Here is a 21,610-nt window from a genome sequence, read left to right on the forward strand (position 1 = left end):
GTATAAATTAGTATCAGCTTTTAAGCCTGTGCTTGTGGCTTTCACAGTCTTGCATAGTATCCCAAATGTGTTTGCTCGAGGGAGGGGTAGTAGTACTTTCATTGAGGAGTCTACGAGAAAGTCTAAGGGTATCTACTTTTGGTATCACTTCCATTGCTAAATGTATTTAACCATTGGTTCTAATGTATCGGAGTGATGAATTGTTTTTGCCATTTTATGCATATGGTATTCATAAGTTAGTAAAGCAATAATTGTACTTTTTTAAAGTTTTAAAAGGAAATTAATCATGGCAAAATATTTTTTCACTAAATAGCTAATGCCATTTTGATTGTTATCAAAGATAAAATTTAAAATAATATCTGCAAAATATGCATTATTTTATTGTTAACTTAATTATTTCATTATATCATTTCCTAGATAAAATAGACATTTCAAATGTAAAAATATGTTTTATTGTGAAATGACCTTATTTCCACCACCTGTCATCCACTCCATTTTGCTGTTTAGCTTTGTCCTTTCTCTGAAAAATACTACTTAAACCAGAACATTTTGGGCTGCTTAATTTATGAATATACTACTGGAAACATAGCATGAATTTTGTATTACAAATTGTATAGTATTTTAATACGGTTTTATTAATTTGCTATCTTGTGTCTGTTCGGTACAAATTTTGCAATTTTTTTAAACTAACTTTCCGATAAGCTAGAGCTCAGAACTGGATAATAATGTAATATTAACTCGCTTTCTTGTCTGCTCAGCACAAATTTTGTCATCGGGGTTAGCTTATTGGAAAATTCGTTTCAAATCAATTGCAAAAATTCACACACGTGACTAAAAAATAGAAAACAATTATTTAAATAAAAATTTAATGTGCCACATTATTAAAATGGACTAAAAGGTATAAAATAATTTCTTTTAGTTCTATAATATGATTATTAGCCTGTAGAGATTGTCCTGAAAAATTGCGATTGTCATTAAGTTTAAATTCACCAAGAGAAATAATTTTGTATTTTTTAGTCCATTTTAAAAGTTTGTTTGTTAATTTTTTTTTTCTAAATGATCTAATTATGGTTGCTTTAATTTACAAGACTCCAATATACTAATGTGAATAAATTTTCATTGAAAAGAAAGCCATCTTCATAATAGAGTTCTTATGCTCCTTTGCATAACATTTGAGGCCTTTTAATAATTTGTTCTTCCTACAGTGATTTTTTTTTTCTACAGTGATTTTTGTGTCTGTATAGGAGCGTTAAATATATACTCAAACAATTTTCTGTATATACTCCCATTTCAGGAACATTTTATTATGTCAAAAAACACATTTTTTTTAAATTTTTTTTTCCCCTTCAGTGGACTGTGAATGGAGAGTTACGTATTGGTTTCTTTGCGAAGAGGGATTTAAAAGCTGGTGAAGAATTGACATTTGACTATCAGTTTCAACGTTATGGGTATGTTTAGTGTCAGAAAATTGAACAGTTTTTGTTTTTTGTGATTAGTTATGTTGCAGTAACTTTGTTTTTCTTAACTTGTTAGTTGTTCATGAGTAATTTGATTATATTCTAAAAATTAACAAAACCTTTTATATTCCTTCACCCTCCCCCAGATAATAAATTTTCTTAAAATAGAACTTATTGTTAATTTACTATAGTACTGAGGTGACTCAGTTAGTTTTTAATTTGCTGCACACTAAATGTTTGGTACAGTCAGCTGTTTACAAAAATGCAGAAATATTTAGTAAGAATTATTGTCATTCTCTTTACTTTTTAACATTTCTTGTCCATTTAATTTCTGTTCTTTTTAGATTTTCATTCCTTAATTACACAATGAATGGATACTTTTGTGAGATAGATTTAAAATTTATCTTGTCCCTTAAAATACTTTAACAGACAAAAGATTATAATTATTCAAATAATATTTGATGATCATTTAAAGATCCCATCAAATTTGAACTCTTATTATTATTTGAATGGTATTGTACCTCCATAATACTATTACCTCCATATTATTACCCACACCACTATCTAATATAAATACTACTATGAACTACTATCATTGTCAATGTCCTATATTTTTTGGAGGGTTATGCTTTGAGTACAAAGTCTATAAAATTCTAGGTTAGTGTTGCAAAATAGTCAAAATCAGTCTTAAAACAAAAATAGCCTGGTTTTTTAATTACTGCTTTTCATTTGTCTTTCATTTCTTGCTCAATCCTTTTAGGGATATATTAATTTGGTATTTTAAGAAATTACTGATAAGTGTGACTTTTGTGAATTATAAATATGAAATATGGAGAATAAAGCAATTTCTCATCCCCAGGAGGTACATTAAGTGGTGATTTATTATCAAAACCACTGTTTTGGTAAAACTTTTAATGTTACTTGTAAATAACATACGCAGTGATTATTATTGTTTAAATGTAATTAAAGATGGAATTTAAATCAAAATTAAATTATTGATATACATAATTGCATACACACTGTTTAGTATGATAATTAGAATATTCTTAATTTAAATAATGAAATTATCATATGGAACATTACAAAACATAAATTAAAACATAATGTAGAGTTCTGCCTATTTGAGAGTTTTAAAAAAATTGTGCAAATTTTTATTGGGTACTTTATTATTTTGATCATTATAGCATTTCTGCATTTTCCCCACCTTTTAGGATGGTTTGATTAGATTTAATGGTATGGGTGTCAGATTTGGCCATGCTGCTACAAACATAAAGTTGAAAAGGACATGGATAATAAAAATCATGAGATAAACTTTTAAAAAATTGTTTAAAATATATGTAATGAAACTGTTAAAGGTTAAAATCTACAATAGAACAACTAGATATGGATTATGAAATCAGGGTTGTCACGGCTTCGAGAAAATCGGAAAGCAAAGGGATAATCTATAAAAATCATCTATAAAACAGGGAAAATGCAGGTAATTTTAAAATCTAAATCCCCTTAAAAACCGGGAATTTTAGATTTCTCAACTTTTTTTCACCAAAGAAAGGCCGATTTCTTTAAAAACTGCAAGAATAAAAGATCTTCGTCTGAAAATCAAAAATCTAAATACCATGCGCGACACACACACACACACACACACACACACACAAAAAAAAAAAAACTTTATAATGCTTTTTGTTAAATAATCTACAAAGGGTTTGTATCATGATAGCAAGAATGTTATTTTTTTTGTTTTATTTCACTTGAGCCCTTAATATTGAGTGACTTTACATTTGAGAACATGAGCAATTTGTTTTTTTCTTTAACGTGAATTTGTCATGCAGAATTTTAGGCAGTAATAAAGAAAAAGTTTTTTTTTCTCTTTGTAAATATATTCATTTAATATATTATTTCAGGTAATGATGAATTTTTTCTTACTTCTTGCTTTTTTTCCCCCTCATTGATAAAAATTCGGAGGATGTTGTTATTCTGTTGCAACAAGTATGTGAGTGCTATTTGCATACTTACTCTTGTACTGCTCATACACCAGAGAAACACATGTAAAATTGAGGGAATATTTTTTTACCAGATTTGTTCATGCCACCAGGGAGTGTACATCAGATTTGAGGATGAGAAATTTCTTGTATGGTGATTTGTTCTCGCCACCCGGGTGGAGGTTGTACTGTGACCAGTGATGGCCCTTAGAACTCAGTCTCAGTTCCCGCCAATGCTGTCGCGACGGTTCATCATTCCTTTATCCTTGGGCCTCAGTGCGGGGCGTAGTGGTCAATTTGCGATTACCAGATTTGAGTGGCGACTCTATAAATAGAGTAAAAGTCGTGGGAAAGGCCAATTTTTATGAAGCAATTATGGACAAAACATGGGTGTAAATATGGAAAGACTTTTTTGTTAATTTAAGTCGGAATTTTTTGGGGTTGAAACTGAACTGAAAGTGTTAATTTCAGCAAAAAATTTGATTTAATTATCATTACTTATTTAACATTTCATTATATTCTAAAAGGCTTTCAATTAATTACTTATTAAATAAATCTATGAAATTTAAAACCAAGAATGGCAGTTTGTTGTTAATACTTTCTTTTGAAACATTAGATTTTTTAAGCTCCAGGTCTTTTTATGTTCCAGGTATAACTTGTTTCCTTAAAAACTGTAACTTCAGTTTATTTCACTTCATATGATTGGATTATATGTTGTACTTTTTTCAAATTTTCATGCAGTTTAAAAGAGTTTTCTTTTCTTTCCCTTTTTTTTATTCGTGTTATTTAAAAGAATTTTTTTTTTCAAATATACCGTGTTTTGAATTGATTTATAAGTTCCTGCATTCAATTGACTTTAGAAATTTTTTGTGAAATTATTAATTTTTTATTTTTAATGTAAAGATATTTTAGTGGTAATTTTTCAATCTTTTAACTGTTTTTATATAATTTTTTTCACTTTCCACCTTCATTTTAAATTTTCATATTTAATTAAAAAAATTTATTTCATTTCAAATTGCATATTATGCTAAAATGTTGGTTGAAAAATTATAAATAAAAGATAATTAGCTAGAATTTTAATATTCAGTAACATAGCATTGTTCTGAATATTGTTATTTTTTTTCATTGTGTTTATATTAATTATGATATATAATGGCATATTTTTCTTTTATATGATCATGGTCTTTTCTAAAATTTTTAATATATTACATCATTGAATAAATTTATTCTCCATAATATCTGTTATTGATGTTTTACTCAATTCGGAATTCTTTCTGTATTTTTCGTGAGTAAATTTGACTGGGAGTTTGAGATATGACTGGTTCACTAAAAGTCGGTCTAGATGGGCATATATCTTCTAGTTTTGGTTAATATTTTTACAAGAAAGGGAAGGGTTTTACATAATTGAAGCTTGTTTGAAATTTAGTGAGTGAAAATGCTGGGCTTTTTTTCTGAGAATACTATTTTATTTGATTTTAGTTAAAAGAGTAGAATGATTTTTCAGAATAAAGTTAAGAACATATTGTGAAATAATTAAATATTATAAAATAAAGCGACATCGTTTTGAGGATATTAGAAACATTCGAAAAAGGTCAGGGAAATTTCTTAACAAAACCTGGAAATAAAGGAAACCTGAAAGCAGGGAAATTCACATAACAGAAATGCTGGCTACCCTGTGGATGGATAATTTCACTAACACTGAAAAAGCAGATATGCATTTAATGTACGAGGCTGCGAATTGTAATGGCAGGGCAGCTCTACGACTGTATAAGGAACGCTTTCCAAATAGACGTATGAGAAACACAAAATGTTTGATCGATTTAATTGGCAATTTTGTGAAAATGGTTCATTTCTCGCGAGTACTGATGGAAGGTTCATTCGAGGACTGTACGACAATCATACCTGGAAGGAGTCATCTTGGACCATGTTGACGAAACACCTAATATAAGTGCAAGAGCTGTAGTATGTCATTTACATATCAGTCAGCCAACCATTTGGAATGTTTTATACGAAATCCATTTACATATTCTTGTGAAAATGTCTTTGAACTCTTTACAGTAAAAGGTTGAATACTTTCATTGATGTACTATACAGTGTTTTTGTATGTGTCGACACACATGTAAGAACATGCATAGACACATACGTTTGTGTATACATTTTGTATGTGTTTTTTTATTATTTTTATTTACACAGTGTTTTTCATTTCCACCCCTCTGCTGTAACATAGTCTTCTTTTATAGACAAGCATTTCTTAATGCTATTTTTAAAACTGTACGAAAAGTAAACGTAGAAAATAAATATAGAGATATACAAAGTAAATATGTTAGAAAAAAATATGTATGTATAGATATAACAAAGATAAAAAAAAAAATTAATATGTTTTAACTGGGCAACTTGTCACATTTTCAAAAAATTGACTGAAAAAAAAAATCGATTTTTTTTTTTTTTTGTAAAGACAAAGTTTATTGGTATATAAATCCATTAAAAAACAACAACAACCTAGATTTCCTGCTATGGCTAGTTGTCTTTATTAGGAAATATGTTTTCATAAAATAAACCACCATAAAGTTGCATATTGTTTACAAAGAAAATTCTTTGACTAATGATTTGAAAGGAAGCCAGTGCAATGTTTTCTGTTCTTGATTTTTTAAAAAGATTTTAGGTATCTTTCTTAGAAACAAAAATAACAAATATCCTAATACTTATGTTTCATATTATGATATAGTGTAGTGTTACATTTAAAGCAATATTAAAATATTGCTTTTTCTTATTGCTGCATTATGTTTTGTAATATTTCAACTCTTGCAGGCGGGAAGCTCAGAAATGCTATTGTGAAAGTGAGTTGTGCAGTGGATACATTGGTGTCTCGAATGAGATATCTTTGGATGTCACAAATAAGACTATTAATAAACGAAAAAAAGGACCAGAAGTAAAGAAAAGAGAAGTTTTGGAAGATTTAATAGTATGCTTTTGTGATGTTTTATTTTTGAACTTATTTTTCAGTATTAATGGAGTCGCAATTGCATTTTTTCAGGATTAAATTTAGACCAGCAACTTAAAAATTATTTAAATTCATTAAAATTATTTTTTTTATTGCAAGTAAATCATAAGTTTATATTAATATAAATTTTGAAAGAAAGATTCAGAGTAAATTTTTGTAATGTCAAAGGTTTATTTTAATATCTGAAATTTTACATTTTGCCAGAACTCTTGTTTTATCCTTTTGATGAAAGCATTGTCCGTTCTTGTAGATAGAAAAATTAGAATAGAATTGAATCATTGATATTAAATTGTTTAATTATTTTGCTATCACTTAAGTAATGTTTATATCTTCCAAAAGTTTATTAACATTCTGAGGCAGTGGTTATTTAAACTTGTCATATGTCGTCTGTTGTACAATCAGTGCGATCAATCGGTAATTATTAATATGATCTGGTAAAAGTGATAAATTGATTTACGACATTGCCTAGTTATTCTCCAGTATTTAATCAGTACAAGTTATTAATACTAACTGTAATTATTAGTAATAAAGGATTAAATACTTTGATTTAACATATATGCAACATTTGAATTGAAAGTGTTTGATGAAAATACGCTTTTAATATTTCACAATCCATTATTCAAAATTCTTGAGTATATGGAGAGCATGAGTGAAATTTATCTGTAAGTGGAAAAGCATAGGTATCCTAAAATAAAATTGAATTTGATTTCCTAGCACAACGTTTCATATAAAGTTTGCTGTATTGATAATATATATATTTTCTAAAATACTCAATGGCTATACTTCAGTATTTCACCCTGAAATTTTAAATTTAGTTTTAAAACTTAAGAGTAATGATGAATGCGAATGCTATCAAATTTATAGAATTCTCATAATGTAAATTATTTTGTTGCAAGAGAAGATCATCAGTTAAGTAATTTTTTTGTTTCTTAAGTGTATATCTTGCAGTTAATTTCTAAATTAAAAAAAGACAAATTAAGGATAATAAGCAATAAAACATCAGAAAATGGAGACTTTTATACATGAAAAGACTGAAAATAATTAAAATTGAATTAATCAAATGCTGTTTAAATTTCTGATTGGATCTAACAGAATTAACTATTAAACAGTTTTCATTTACTATACAAGTAAATAATAGGCTAAAAATGCAGTTAATTTTAGAGTAAATGTTTTGAAGTTTGTCTGGGTTATTAAAATATAATTATTTGTCAGACTTAAATAAAATAGAGTATCGGCAAAATTTTGGGATAAAAATAAACGTTTCTGGGAAAAATTATTATTTTTTAATTATTCCTAGACCAAGATAGTTTGTAACATTATTGCCAGAAAATTGTGCGTTTAATATCTTAATAAACTTATACTTCTAAAAGAGATGAAATTTCGTTATCGGGTTAGATCATCTTCACATGATAGTTGTAAGATTACTGTAACAATTCAGTTTCGGAATTGCTGAATATTCTACAATTGATGTTTTTTGCTTTATGAAATTATAGCTTATTTTTTGTTTTATATTTTCATTGATATGATTGTGATTTTTTTTTCATTCATGTTTATTAATCTTACTATCTAGTTTAAATTTTAGGGATGTTTTTTAGAATTTACAGTTTAATATGTTATTATTTTATTTGTATATTATTTGAATGAATTTTTGAAATAAAATGAAATAAATTGTTTTCAGCATCATAATAATTAATTTTTTAAAAAAATAATTATTAGTTGGAAGAAGAAATTGAAAAACTTTGTGAAAACAGTGGACTTCGTAATAAAGCTGAAATATTAATACTTGCAAGGTTAATGGTGCGTGCTGAAGACTTTCATTCTCGTAACAAGCTACTTGATGTAATTTTGGTAAGATATGAAATTTTCGTAATTAAATTTAATCAGATTTACTTTTCTTGCTTTACATATTTTGTTTTTCCTGTGATATATTAAAATATTACAAAAAGATATTTGTAATCTTTATGTAGGGTTATTTAATCATATCACATTTTTTAAATAGGGCTTAAGAGTGGTGTTTTTTTTTTTTTTTTTTTTTGTGTGTGTGTGTGTGTGTGTGTGTGTGTGATAGAAATATTAAAGCTTCTATTTGTGATTTTTTTTGAAATTTTTTTAAGATTTTGTGTATTGTAAATCTATTGAGTCGAATAATGATCTCAAACTGTCGCGTTGTAAATATTTGTACAGGGACATGTTATTTTTGTGTTCTAAATTATAAGGTTTAATCAATGACTTAGATTGTATCTTCATTTGAGCACTAATCTTAGCTTCTTATGATACTCTAAGATCGTTATCTCGACAGGGTATGAAAAAATTTTATTTACAGTTTGTATACCTTTTTAAAATGAAAACTGCAGTTAATTGATTATTCTATAAATTGCAAGTATACTTACATTGGCACTTAGTGTAAAACATTTGTGGAGATAATAAATTGATTTTTTTTTTTTTTACATTTGCTCTTAACATTTTTGCATATTATCTACAGAGGCTCATAATTGCTTAACATGTATTTCCCCCCCCCCCTCCTAGGCAACATCTGATATTGGGTATCTTAGAATATTTGTAGATTACCATGGCCTATCTCTGCTGTGGTCCTGGATGGTGGATTTAATGGACTCTGGATTGAAATTAAAGGTATGTAAATATATGCTTGATAATTGGTTTGCTTGTAGAAAGGATGAATCATTTTCATCATTCATATGCTTCATTTTTCAAGAGTTAATTAAGAGAAGGAATTCTACCTTTATAAAAGCAGTTTTATGATATAGAAACCTTAGAGAGGAAAAATGACATAAAAATTGTGTAATGTGTAAGAGTTTCAAACCAAATATTCTATGGCATAACTCTTCTTGAAGCAGAAATTATATTTCAGAAGAATCATTTTTCTAGAATAGTAATATTATGAAATAATATTATTAATTTTTTTTTTTTTTTTACTGTTTTGATTTTTAAACTTTTTATTTCTGCTTTGAATTATAATTTGTATTTTAATCTTAATTATTTCCTTATATTTTGAAATCGTTATTAAAAGCTTTTCTGTTCATAAAAAAAAGACCTTATTGGAAAGGTTACTTTTTCAGAATCAGCCCATCTTTCAGTCCTTAGTGTTGTAAGATTTATTGACCTGGCAACCGAAAATCCGTGGATGAAATCTGTTTGTAAATTTTCTTGCTGAATTTTCAGATTGCGATGAGTTATTGATCTTTGAAATTATAAATTTTGCTATATTTCTGCTTGGAAGCTTTTGTAAATTCTGATTCAGTTCGAGCTATTAGTGAATTAAATAATCTGTAGAAAATATGAGTTTCTTGTAGTTTATCCTATGTTGCAAATAATAAAATACTAATGTGTTTTTTATTTTTCCAACAATGTACTCTAAATTTTATGTTTTTTCATTGTATATTCACCTTTCTAAAATATGTGTGATTACCAACATCTTTTAAAGTGACATTTTGTAAATAAGATCTTCTTTCTTTAAAAATCTAATGGAAACTTCATGTTTGTTGAAAAATGCAAAATAGGGCTGTGCATATTTTTTTGTTTAATCGGCATTTTTGAAAAATTAATTTTTCTATTTCAGTTTTTGAAAAGAAAAAAAAAATGTTTATGATCATGAATAATAGGATGATCATAAAAATAATAGTATGATAAAAAAAAAGTAATAGAATGATCATGATGAATCAGGATGCAGTAAATTGATACCCGCAATTAATTTTCATTTTGAATGCTAAAACTGGTGTTTATTTTTAACTTTCAGTATTTGTGCGTTTGTGTGAATCCCACTTATCGAAAACGAAAATAGGACAATACATATTTTTTAATATTTCTGTATATACTGTCATATTTTAATATATAAAAATACTTGCTTTAGGCATATTATTTTTGAATAAATTGTTTTCTGCTTCCTAAACTGAGAGATTCCAACAATAAATTTTTATTTAAATATAATTAAAAAGAATTATTTTCTTTTATTTTCAGATATATTTATAATACAAGCAAATTTTTTTACATTTTATTTTAAGCATACGAAATATCCTCCATAAATAATGGTAAAGCAGTTTTATAATGATTTTTAGTATCTGTATGAATTAGATTTAAAAATCATATGAATAGCTGAACTGCAGATGTATCTATTCGGAAACAGATCTAAACATCATTTAATTTTCAACAAATTTTATATCATTCATCCAATTAAAATATTAATTAATATTGTCATTAAAAGATATATTTACTTAAATTTGAAATTTAGAGCCCATATACCTAAGGAAGTATTAGAACATTGCCATCATTTTCAAAGCATTTTTTTTTTGTTTGATTCTTTATATTGCAGTTTTATAAGTTTGTGATGCATAACAAAAATTTACTTATAGTATATTATACGTTATAAAGCACAAAATTAAATTTGATATAAAAATAGATTTAAACTAAAGTTCTGTTTTTTGATGTTGTTGTTGTTATTCTATTTTTTAAAAATTGGCATTTTGTAAGAATCTTTATATTGTTGCTTTAGGGAGCCAAGGAGACCCATGCCAATAAATAATTATTTTCATTAAATGAATTTCAAATTACATACGAATATTATATATTACTGTAAGATAATACATTATTAACAACTAAATTTATCCGAGATTTGAATAGTGATCATTCTTTGAAAAAAAAAAGTTTTCTTCAAAATTAGTATGACTGATAACTTTCAAATTCTGTGTTTACGATGTTAATAAATATAAAAAAAAAACAGCACAAAATTTAAATTTTCAGTAGTGCATTGGTATATTTGTAGCGGTACTACAAAGTGCAAGTAAAAACTGACATTTGCCACGAGGTTCAAATCAAATTGACAGTGCCGCTTTGTGGTTATTTTTGATCTCGGCAAGTATGCAAATCAACGACTCCTTCAGTCTATTTTTAAACCAGCGAAGTAAGAATAAATAAATAAATAAAAAAAAACACTGCCGCGACCGGAACGATTCTGACTTAATCTTTAAGCGTGTTTCACTAATCTAGCAATTGTACAAAGTCTTGTAATTAAATTTTCTTTAACTTAAACCTTGTTTCCTTATCTCTAGCATATTTTAAATTAGGCAGGCAAATTTGTAGGTTAGGTAATTGAAACCAGCACTAACCCACATATTTATGAAGCTATATATGATCTCATACAAACTTCGAGAAAAAGATGCATCAATCTTAGAAGTATTTCAGATCTTCCTACAATAATGCATTTAAGGCAGATTAGTATAAGCGTTTTTAAGGCAAGACAGAATTACAATGCGAAAGCTTAATCGTCAACCATAAAATTCTTTCTACACATATAACATATTACTAGCATGTGATTTTTACATAATTGGTAACAAACGCATGTAAACTGAAAATTTATGTAAATGCCCTTTTTGTGAATGGGAATCCCATCTCTTCTACTTTAAGGGGCATAGGAATGGACAATGAAGAAGAAGAAATCAACTCCTCCTAAAGCGTTGCCCTTAGTGGCTCTTAGAATTTCCTTCAGAATTAGTTTGAGTGCTCGATTGGTCATGATCGAATTTCCGACAATTATCGAACTTTGATATTATAGAGCATTCAATAATGATAATTTGTTTTTTGTTTTTAATATTTATTACTTCATTACCCATAATTTTAATTTGGCTAATTTTTAATTGAAAACTTCATAATTTGTTTTGTTGTCTATTTTTCTGCACCAAATTTAAAATTTGTATGATATGTATCCTTCTGTTTAAACTCTTTTGATTTTCTATATTTTAAGCTAACATTATTTTTTTTTTTCTGACGCCTTCTTAAAATGTTTTGATATTTTTTGTTAAAATTGATCTGATTTTTGAATTAGTTATTAATAATGTTTTGCAATAGTAAAAGTTTTTTTAACCACGATCAAATCACAAATTGATATCTCATTGTTTCAACATTCTTTTTATTTATATTCAAAGAAATTACAGAAGAGGTATTCAAATGCCTAATAAGGTTCTCTAGAAATTTAGTTCCAAGCTAATTTGCTAAGTCATATTGTGTATTGCATTACTAAAATTTTTATTACTGTTTGATTGGTTGTTTTGTAATGGATATTAACTGTACACTTTCTCTTGACTTATTTTGTAATTTTTTTTTTTTTTTTTTTTAGCATTTGCTATAATTTATTATGTTTGATGTGTTATATATATTTTAGATTTTGCAAGTTTTGTCCATTTTACCAGTGCCAAATAAAACTATGCTCCTGGAAAGTAAAGTCTACAATATAGTTGAAAGATGGGCTTCAGATATTCATGCAAATGAACTACATGGAGATTTACAAAATTCTACTGAGATTTCTAGTGAAGAGAATTATACTTCTGTTGCAAAGAAATTAAAAACTAGTGACACATCTGACAGTGAAACGGATGCGGTGATATTTCAAGCATCAGAATCTGTATATGGTGCAAGGACTTTAATTCGGGATGAAAAGATTAATATGGATTGTGGTATTAGTTCTGATATGTCTCAGTACATAGAAGAAGGGAGCGTAAATAGCATCATTAATTCTGATAATGAGGAAAGCTCTGCTATCAATGGCAATACAACTGCTGATGTGATTTTGCGGTCAGATGAAGAAAGTAGTGATACTGCAGATATGAATAAGATGAATAATTCAGAAATAGTAAATTTTGCTCATAATTTGCTTTCTTCGTGGAAAGATTTGAAGGTTGGTTCATTTTTACAATTTGAAATTAATGTAAGTTTATCCAAGTTATATGCCATTGAATAAAAAGCTTTATTAGGGAAGAAAAAGAAAATAGTTTTTGATTATTAGTTGTGCTAACCGTTGAGCTTAGAAAATTAGCTTATTTCTTTCTTTAAAGTTTAAAATTAATTATCCGTGTGCTTATTCGGAAAACTTGAATTTTCTTTCTTTGGAATATATTAGTCTTTTCTTAAACACCTTTGTTTAAGGTTTATAAATTACAATTTTTATGCCTTTAATAGCTTTATTATTATTTTCATTGTCATTGTAAACTTTTTTCAAATTTTTTCATATGCCTCTTATTTTGTGAAAACTTAGTATTAATGTTTTCTGATTTTATATGCAGTTTATTTTATTTGTCAGTTAATATTATGTACCATATGTTCATAAGTATATGCATAAGTATTTGTATAAGTATATGCATTTATTGTACTGCATATAATTTAAGTTTATAAAGTTGGTTTAATAGCATCTCTCTTATGCAATGGTGTAGCTACAACTTTTGCCATTTTGAGTAAATTTGCCACAACTACTCATCCTCTGTTAGATACTAAGGGGGCATACAACTCAAAATAAAAATAAAAAATAAAACTTAATTTTAATATTTGTACTTATAATGCAAAATAAAAAGTTGCAATGTAATTTTTCTTTATTTGCAAAATCGTTGAAATATCATTACAATCTACTTAAAGAGTTAACTTATTCTCAGTACATAATATTGCAAGATTTCTTAATCACAAGTTAATTATCAGTGATCGATAATTTTTAATCAGTTTAAATTGTGCAAAAAATTTTCACAACTTGTTATATTCATAATAGTTTTGAAATGAATTCGTAAAATTAGAAATAGTTTTTTAGTTCTATATTTTTGATGAAATATGGCAGTTCAATGGGACTTTCTTTCCATGTTTCTTTTCTATCTTCTCTAGTAGAATTGGAATAAAATTTTGAAATTTTTTTTTCTTTCAGTACCAATTAGTTTTCTGTTAGTGTTACTAATATCATATAATTGACATTTATATTATTCATTTTGTAAGTTGGATACTGTAAGGGATGCATATTTCTGAATAAGAATTTGACAGCTGAAATCTTGAATCGATTCCTTTAATCATGCTGTCAAATTAAGGAATCACTTTTTATTGAATTTCCTCTTCATATGTTAAGCCAGTATAATATGCGATTGTTTGAAACATATTTTTTCCTTTATATCATGATGATCTTCCAGTCTTTATAATTTTCCCTCCAAAATTGATTGCAGTGAAACCAACGCGTCTTTATAGACAATTAAATGTGTTTTTAAAGACATTTAACTGTCTATGTTGTGAAAACAAATTTGCATCGTTAATTAAAAAAAAAAACTATTTCTCCTAGGGAAGTGTTTGTAATGCATTAAGTAATATTTCCCAGTTCTTGTATGATTACATCAATTCTAGTTAGAAAATTTTATTTTATAAACAATGGCTAAGTATGTTAGGACAGTTCTGTTTAGTTGTAAAATTGTTTTTCTGTTTGTCAGAGTTTTTCTTCCTTTTCAAAATCTTAACCATCCAGTAGAACTGTCTTTCCCCCAATTCTTTGGTTCACCTCTGAACTAATGTTCATTGAAGATACATTTAGTCTAATCATGCTGCAGTTTACTGCTTTCTATGTTCAAGATGCTTTTGAACAAATAGTTTGATCGATCTGCCTTGACTTCATTGCAATATTTAAACAACTATAATAAATATTGAATCTTTGTAACTGGAAGAAAAGCAACATGCACTGAATTCAAATTGTAAACTATACTAATAACCATCTTGAGAGATTGCGAGGATTATTAGGAAATATTTATTTGGCTTCATTTAAAAATTATTTGATATAAACATTTAACTTAAAATTCGAAACGGTTATTGGAATGTGGTTGTGTCATTATTTTGTGTAAAAGAAAGATATATATTACCTCCAAAAATATTGAAATTTACTGGGCATAAATTATTTAATCAGTAAGATGTAGAAATGAAACTTGTGTAATAATTGTTATTTTATCAGTCTTTGCGGAAATATAGGTTACAAAGCTTAACCCTCTTGATATAGTATAAGTTTTTGCTAAAATTAAAATAACATAAGCTGTAAATTTTATTATATGTTTTGATCTTTTATCAGGAAGATTTTCGCATACCTCGCCGTGAACATCAGAAACAAAAATGTAAAACGTATGCCAATTTTTATCATAGAAGAGAAAATGACATATGTAAACAGTGTGGTATCCGTGGTTCAACTTGCTGCAAACACAAACTTCAAGTTGCCAAAGATTTTAATCGTTTCTCTAAAGATAAAAATAAAGGTAAACATTTTTGCATATTATTTAACGTAGGCTTGACATATGTCTTTAATCTTAATCTTGTGTTTATTATGTTGATGCCTATTTTTGTGAATGTATTAATATTTAAAACATATTTTATTTTTAGTATGGCAACTATAACTAACTATCACTTAAAATACATTACCAAACTTTCTGGATTATTTCAATTAATAACACATGTTGAAAAGGTCATTCCCAAATCAAACAGGGTTGCCACACCTCTGTGAAAACACAGGGAATTTAAAAATCGTCTTTAAAAAACCTGAAAGTACAGGGAATTTTAAGTTTCTAAGCTATTTTTCCCATCTAAAAAATGGCGATCTCTAAATATTGCCATAACAAAAGATCATAGTCATAGCTTCCAAAAACGAAACAATGTCATTCGCAATTGTGTAATGTGGAATGTTGTATTCTGTGGGAACTTACCCCTTTACTCTCTCCTCCCCCCCTGTATAGATCATTCCAGTTTCGATTTGCGAGCAATCTTTCTTTCCCGAAATGCAGCTAATGAACATATGCGAGACTTCTGTAAAATATTTCTATACGTGAAATAATAGAATACATTTCTTTAGCAGGATTACAACATTCAGTCTGCGGAAGCAGTGTGGCGGTGTTTAGTCTACCATGCTTGAGTTTATAGAATGGTTTGTTTATTATTTTAGAAACTGTGATCTGATTCAATGTAGATTAGAGATTTTTTTTAAGAAATCAATGCGTTGCTTAAAATCCTCATTTAAAACGAATTAGATGGATAAAAAAAATCAATCCTAATTTTGCTGAATGGATTCGGGAAGTTCCACAAAATCAGTTGTTTCGTAGTTCCCTTTATAAGAAGATAATAAGCCTAAATAATATGGGGAAACAGGCACTTACTAGTCAAGGCAAAAGGGGAAAACATGCAAGACTTTGTTACCATTTCAAAAGAGCCAGCATTGATCTTGGACCTAGTGTTTAAAAGGAATGACACGTCAAATCCGAAAATGTCAGATTTGATATCCGAAAATAAACTGATTTCGAACTTTTTAAAGTTCAAGAACAATAATTTAAATTAGAATTTTTATGGGCATTAAAACTTGTTGCGTTACATTAGGCCATACAGAAATGTATTTTATTTATTATGGATTAAGTTAATAGGCTCCATGAAGCTGATGGCTGAAAAATCTGCAGAAGGTGCAGAAATTGATGCCCAAATGAGTGAATTGACAAAAATGAATTAATAAAGGAACGTAATCTTGCTTTGTAATGTTTTTTTAAGTAATCGTGAAATTATTTGTATCATGGTAACAAAAATGTTTTTTGTTTTATTTCACCAGAGTCCTTAATTTTGTGTCATTTACACTTAAAGAGCATGAGAGGTAGTATATCACCCTCCCCTTTATATATAAATTTTGTCATGCTGAATTCTGCTTAATAAATAAAGATAATTTTTTTTCTGTATGTAAATACATACCTACTTTTAATATGTTATTATTTCGAATAATGTTAAAGTGTTGCTTCCTTTTCTTGCTTTTTTCACTCCTTAAAACCATATTCCATTATAACTAGCTCATGAGTAAGTGCTACTCGCGTATTTCCTCGTATCTTGAATACACATACAGGAGAAAAACAGGGAAACACAAGGAATTCCCCCCCCCCTCCTCAGATTTTCGTAGCAACCTTGTCAAATTTTATGGATCTATATGATTAAAACTTCACTTTCAGTCTAGGAAGAGTTGCCAAAGTATCTGAAGGGGGAATCAAGATAAATGATTTGAGGGTGCTATGAAGTTTGCAGTTGAAAATGTTTTAGAAAACAAAATTTCCCGAAGGGATGCTTCCAGCCTTTACTGTATGCTTAAATTATGTTAAGAAAAACTTCAAGGGATTTTCGATAACCATCTCATGGATGATTCAAGGCATCTCTTAAATATAGATTAGAAACCAAGTCAGTATAAGATATGAGAGATTTGGACTCAAGATTAAGGTCTCTTTCTCAAACAAAATTTCTGAACTTTGACTTTCCAGAACGTTTTAATAAGGAAACACAAACGTCTGGGAAAGTTTTATGAAGGATTTAGTAAAAGTGCTCAAAAATAAGTTATGTGGTCAACAAATTTTAGGACTAATAGGTCACAGGTTGAAAATTAAAAAAAATATTGTGGTTAGTATTTTATTGTAATTATTCTAAATTAAATAGTAAGATAACGACGGAAATGTGAGAAAATTTGTTTTTAATATTGCAGTTTGGCTATAGAAACAAATGTATCCATTTATTTGAACTCAAAAAAATTATTTTATTTCAAACCTTGTGTGTTTTTTAATGTTCATCATATTACCCGACATATTTAAGGGTTTCTAAATTATCTGCATAAAATTTCGTTGTTATATGTAATTTCTAAAATGCAACTAGATTTATTTAATATACATGTAGAAAAATGTTAAAAAATTTTATCAATTATAGTTCATCCCAACATACAATATTAATTTTATATAAAATTTTCATTAAATGGACCATGTTATACATACACTGTTTCTCTATGTTTTAGTAGTTTGAACATTTGTATTTACTGGTAATTGCCAAAAAAAAAAAAAAAAAAAAACCTGGTATAATGACTTTTGGCTTTCTGTTTAGATCTGAATTTTTTAAAATAATATATTCGTTAAATTATGTTTTATAATAATACTGATTCAGAAACTAATCTTTTCCCCTCCCTTCTTGATTAGAGAGTTTTTCTCAGGATCAAGAAAAGAGTTGGGAGCAACAAAATAGTGATGTGGAGGAAAAACCTAGAAAGTGAGTATTTGATGAACGAATTTAATTCTCATCTTACTACTTGATTATTTTGTTATAGTGGTTTCAAGACAGAATTTTTACTTAGAGATCTGTGGGCCATGGATTCAAAACCAGTGTCTTAGGAACCAGAGTTTCCAAAGAAATCTGGTCCTCAGAATGGAATCTCTGGAAAGCCATAGGGATAATCTTGAATTGAAATATCTACTGTTGAATGTTGCATTATCTCCATAAATATTCTATAAAAATTCTTTACCTTTCCCCTTTATACTGTCAAAACAAAAAGTTAGAGATTTGATTATCTTTATAATCACAGTATTCTCTGAAAAAATTGTATTTAAAGATAGCTGGTATAATTTTTATTCTGCTATACGTAGGGAATTTAACCTAATCTGTCAACAGAAAGAGGACAATAGAAAATGTGGGTCATAAAAATTATAGAACACTGTCCTGTCTCTTACTGTTTACAACTTATGGCTGATTGATTATGCTACCAGTCGGGAAGGAATCTTAATTAAAAAATTTTTACTATTCTACACGTAAAATGCGTTCGTAGTTTTATAAGAGCAGAAAAAAAGCTTGTAAGATGACATCATTTTTATCAGGATACCTGAAATTAAAGCCGAGGTACAAGCGCCGTAATCTTGGTGAAAGGAAAATCGAATTATTGCTAAAATTTTACATAGGTTATATTGAATGTCGGCAAATACCTTTCTTGCTACAATGTGTCAAATTTACCAAAAAATTGTCCATTCCATAGCATTCGAATGTGTCTACAACGAACAGTATCAGAGTTCTAGTTCAGCAGAAATTAAATCTTTTGTTTGCAATACATCACTGCAATTGGCGTTGGTCACAAAAAAAAAAAAAAAAAAAAAAAAAAAAAAAATTGTTGCTCCTGATTTTAATTTTTTGTCTATCTGAAGCCTGCTGTTGTAGTTAAAGAACGCAAATTGTAAAGCCTAGTAAGAAAAGTAGCATTTTTATTGTTATAAACACAATGACTACACAACCGACTATCATATTCATATCTAAAAGCGATTTTATTGGCGGATTTGCATTAATTCCATTTATCTACCTTCTTCCTTTGCTGAGAACTTTCTGATGAATGTATGTTTCGTAGACTATTGATTTTAGTGTTGTATCGCAAACAAAAGACGAAATTTCACCTGAACTTGAACACTGATGTGGTAATGGTATGTAAATTTGACATATTTCAAGTAACACGGTATTTGCGGTCTTCAACATTAAAAGATTTTGCCGTCAACTCGATTTTGTAATTTGCCAAGGTTTCGGCACTTGTTTGTAGCTCGATTTTAAAAGCAGGTATCCTGATGAAAATAGTGTTATCTTAAAGGAATTTTCTTGTCCTTTCAAACTGTGTGCTTATTTTACGTGTAATATAAAGCTCTTTAAATTAGAATTTCTTCCCGATTGGTAGTATAATTACTTTATCCACTTAATTAATTATTAAATATTTTTCATCTTGAAGAGAAAAAATTATTTCATCTAAAAACTAATTCCTGAGAAAAGAATAGAGAAGTCTTTCCTGTCTTAAAAAAGTGCCCGTGACTCTATGTTTGTAGGTGAAGGGGAGAGGACATCCTTATTTAGGATATTTAGGAGGGGCTTAAAGGAAACATCCTTATTTAGGATATTTCCTTTAAGCCCCTCCTACCTATAGTTTTTTAGGGAAGAGGCTTGCATGAGTCTTTCTTTTCTTCCAGACAGTGAGTGTCTAAAACATGTTTTCTGAAAGAGCCCGTGTTATCGTATTATACCATTTTTTCCTGAGTTAAATCGTCCACGAGCGATAATTTCGGTTCTTGATTTTCGTAAACTAACAATAGTCAGGAAATCTGGATATATCTAATTTCTTTGGCTTAAATTGTGAAGTTTATAATTTTACATTTGCTTGAATCTTTTTATTTTTTTTTAATTCGACAATGAGTAAGAAAACAGAACGATTGTACTTAAATTATTTTAACTCTGATGGAAAAAATTCAAAGTACCTATTTGAAGTAGAAAAGGGTACATTGAATAACGGCAAAAAAAGTAGAGATTACCCGATCTGAATCGAAAATGGAAATCCAAATACAGAACTTAAGAATTCATTATTCTTCAGAAATTACCTTAATTGATATAAAAGAGACTCCTTAATTTGGCCTAATTTGATAAGTATTTTTTTTAAAAATCGTAAACTAACTGACAGGGAAAAAATGTTATTCTTGGAAATTTTTAGATACCGATCTCGACATATGCGTTTCCATGCTCTGCATTTGGTAATGAAAAAAATGAAGAGGAAATTTCGATATAATTTACTGTTAGCATATGTATCCATTACTCACTTATTTCAAAATTAGATAAAATTTATTGTAAATATTGTGTAGTTTTTGCTAAGGAATATTTGCCATATAATTCTTCCTTAACTAGCAAAAAGCCATAAACCTATTATTTTAATATTCCAACAGAATTCCCCGAATCGTCTTTTTTTTTTTTTTGATAATATTAATTAATCAGTTTTTTGATGCTATCATTTTACATCTTAAAGAGAGCTTTATAAAGCACAAAGCATTTAAGAGCTCTATTAATATTTTAATTATGTAAATGACTTCATATCTGCTGATGAAAATGAATGAGAAATACTGAAAGGAACATATTCTGCAAATTTTTTAGTTTGCGGTGTTAGAATTTTAACTTAGATAATAACTTTAATTTAATTTAATTTTAACTACAAATTATCAGCTATGAACGAAGAAATTATTTACACAACAGACTAAATTCATTGCAATTGAAGCTTTGCAAGAGCGCAGTGTAGATATTTTCCTAAATATCTATAATCTTTCCAAAATTTTAGCTGCCTTGCCTGTAACAATGTATATTGCTGAAAGATTGTTTTCAGTTATGAAATATTTAAAAAAATTTTATTTAAAAACGTTACATTTAATGCACTCTTTTTATTATGCATGTTTAAAAAATATATCTGCAAGTGAAGAAATCTTAAATTTTTTGCTGAAACGGAAAGAGAAAATAAATATAACTTGTAAAAACAAATTTTTCATTTCATTATACTTCCACCTTTCTAGTTATTTTTTAAATTTTGACCGTTTTACAGTAATTAAATTATTTTGAATTAATTTTTTAATGATGGTGAACTCTGTCGATACTGGTTAGTAATTTTTTTTACAATTTGATAAAAGTTATGTTAATCCTTGAACTGTTTTGAATAGGAAAAATAAAATTGCTATTGAATATTTTTAATGTAGTAATTCTAAACTGAATAAATTGCTTCTTTCATGACTATAAGATATCCAACCACTAATTTTAATTTCTGGATACAT

At 27.8% G+C, this 21,610-nt stretch overlaps 1 protein-coding gene across 4 annotated transcripts in view; it reads left to right on the top strand.

Moving 5' to 3' along the window:
* LOC129958394 (histone-lysine N-methyltransferase SETD2-like) overlaps positions 1–21,610 on the top strand; it is a 73,920-nt gene that overhangs the window by 21,406 nt on the left and 30,904 nt on the right. For all 4 annotated transcript variants that reach the window (XM_056070865.1, XM_056070864.1, XM_056070862.1 and 1 more), the window contains 7 exons: positions 1,351–1,448; positions 6,242–6,395; positions 8,151–8,282; positions 8,961–9,065; positions 12,607–13,119; positions 15,301–15,481; positions 18,203–18,272. In XM_056070865.1, coding sequence (XP_055926840.1) covers positions 1,351–1,448; positions 6,242–6,395; positions 8,151–8,282; positions 8,961–9,065; positions 12,607–13,119; positions 15,301–15,481; positions 18,203–18,272 — 1,253 coding nt within the window. The remainder of the gene's footprint in view (positions 1–1,350; positions 1,449–6,241; positions 6,396–8,150; positions 8,283–8,960; positions 9,066–12,606; positions 13,120–15,300; positions 15,482–18,202; positions 18,273–21,610) is intronic.

This window comes from Argiope bruennichi, chromosome X1 (genome assembly GCF_947563725.1).
Source record: "Argiope bruennichi chromosome X1, qqArgBrue1.1, whole genome shotgun sequence".
Taxonomy (NCBI): Eukaryota; Metazoa; Arthropoda; class Arachnida; order Araneae; family Araneidae; genus Argiope; species Argiope bruennichi.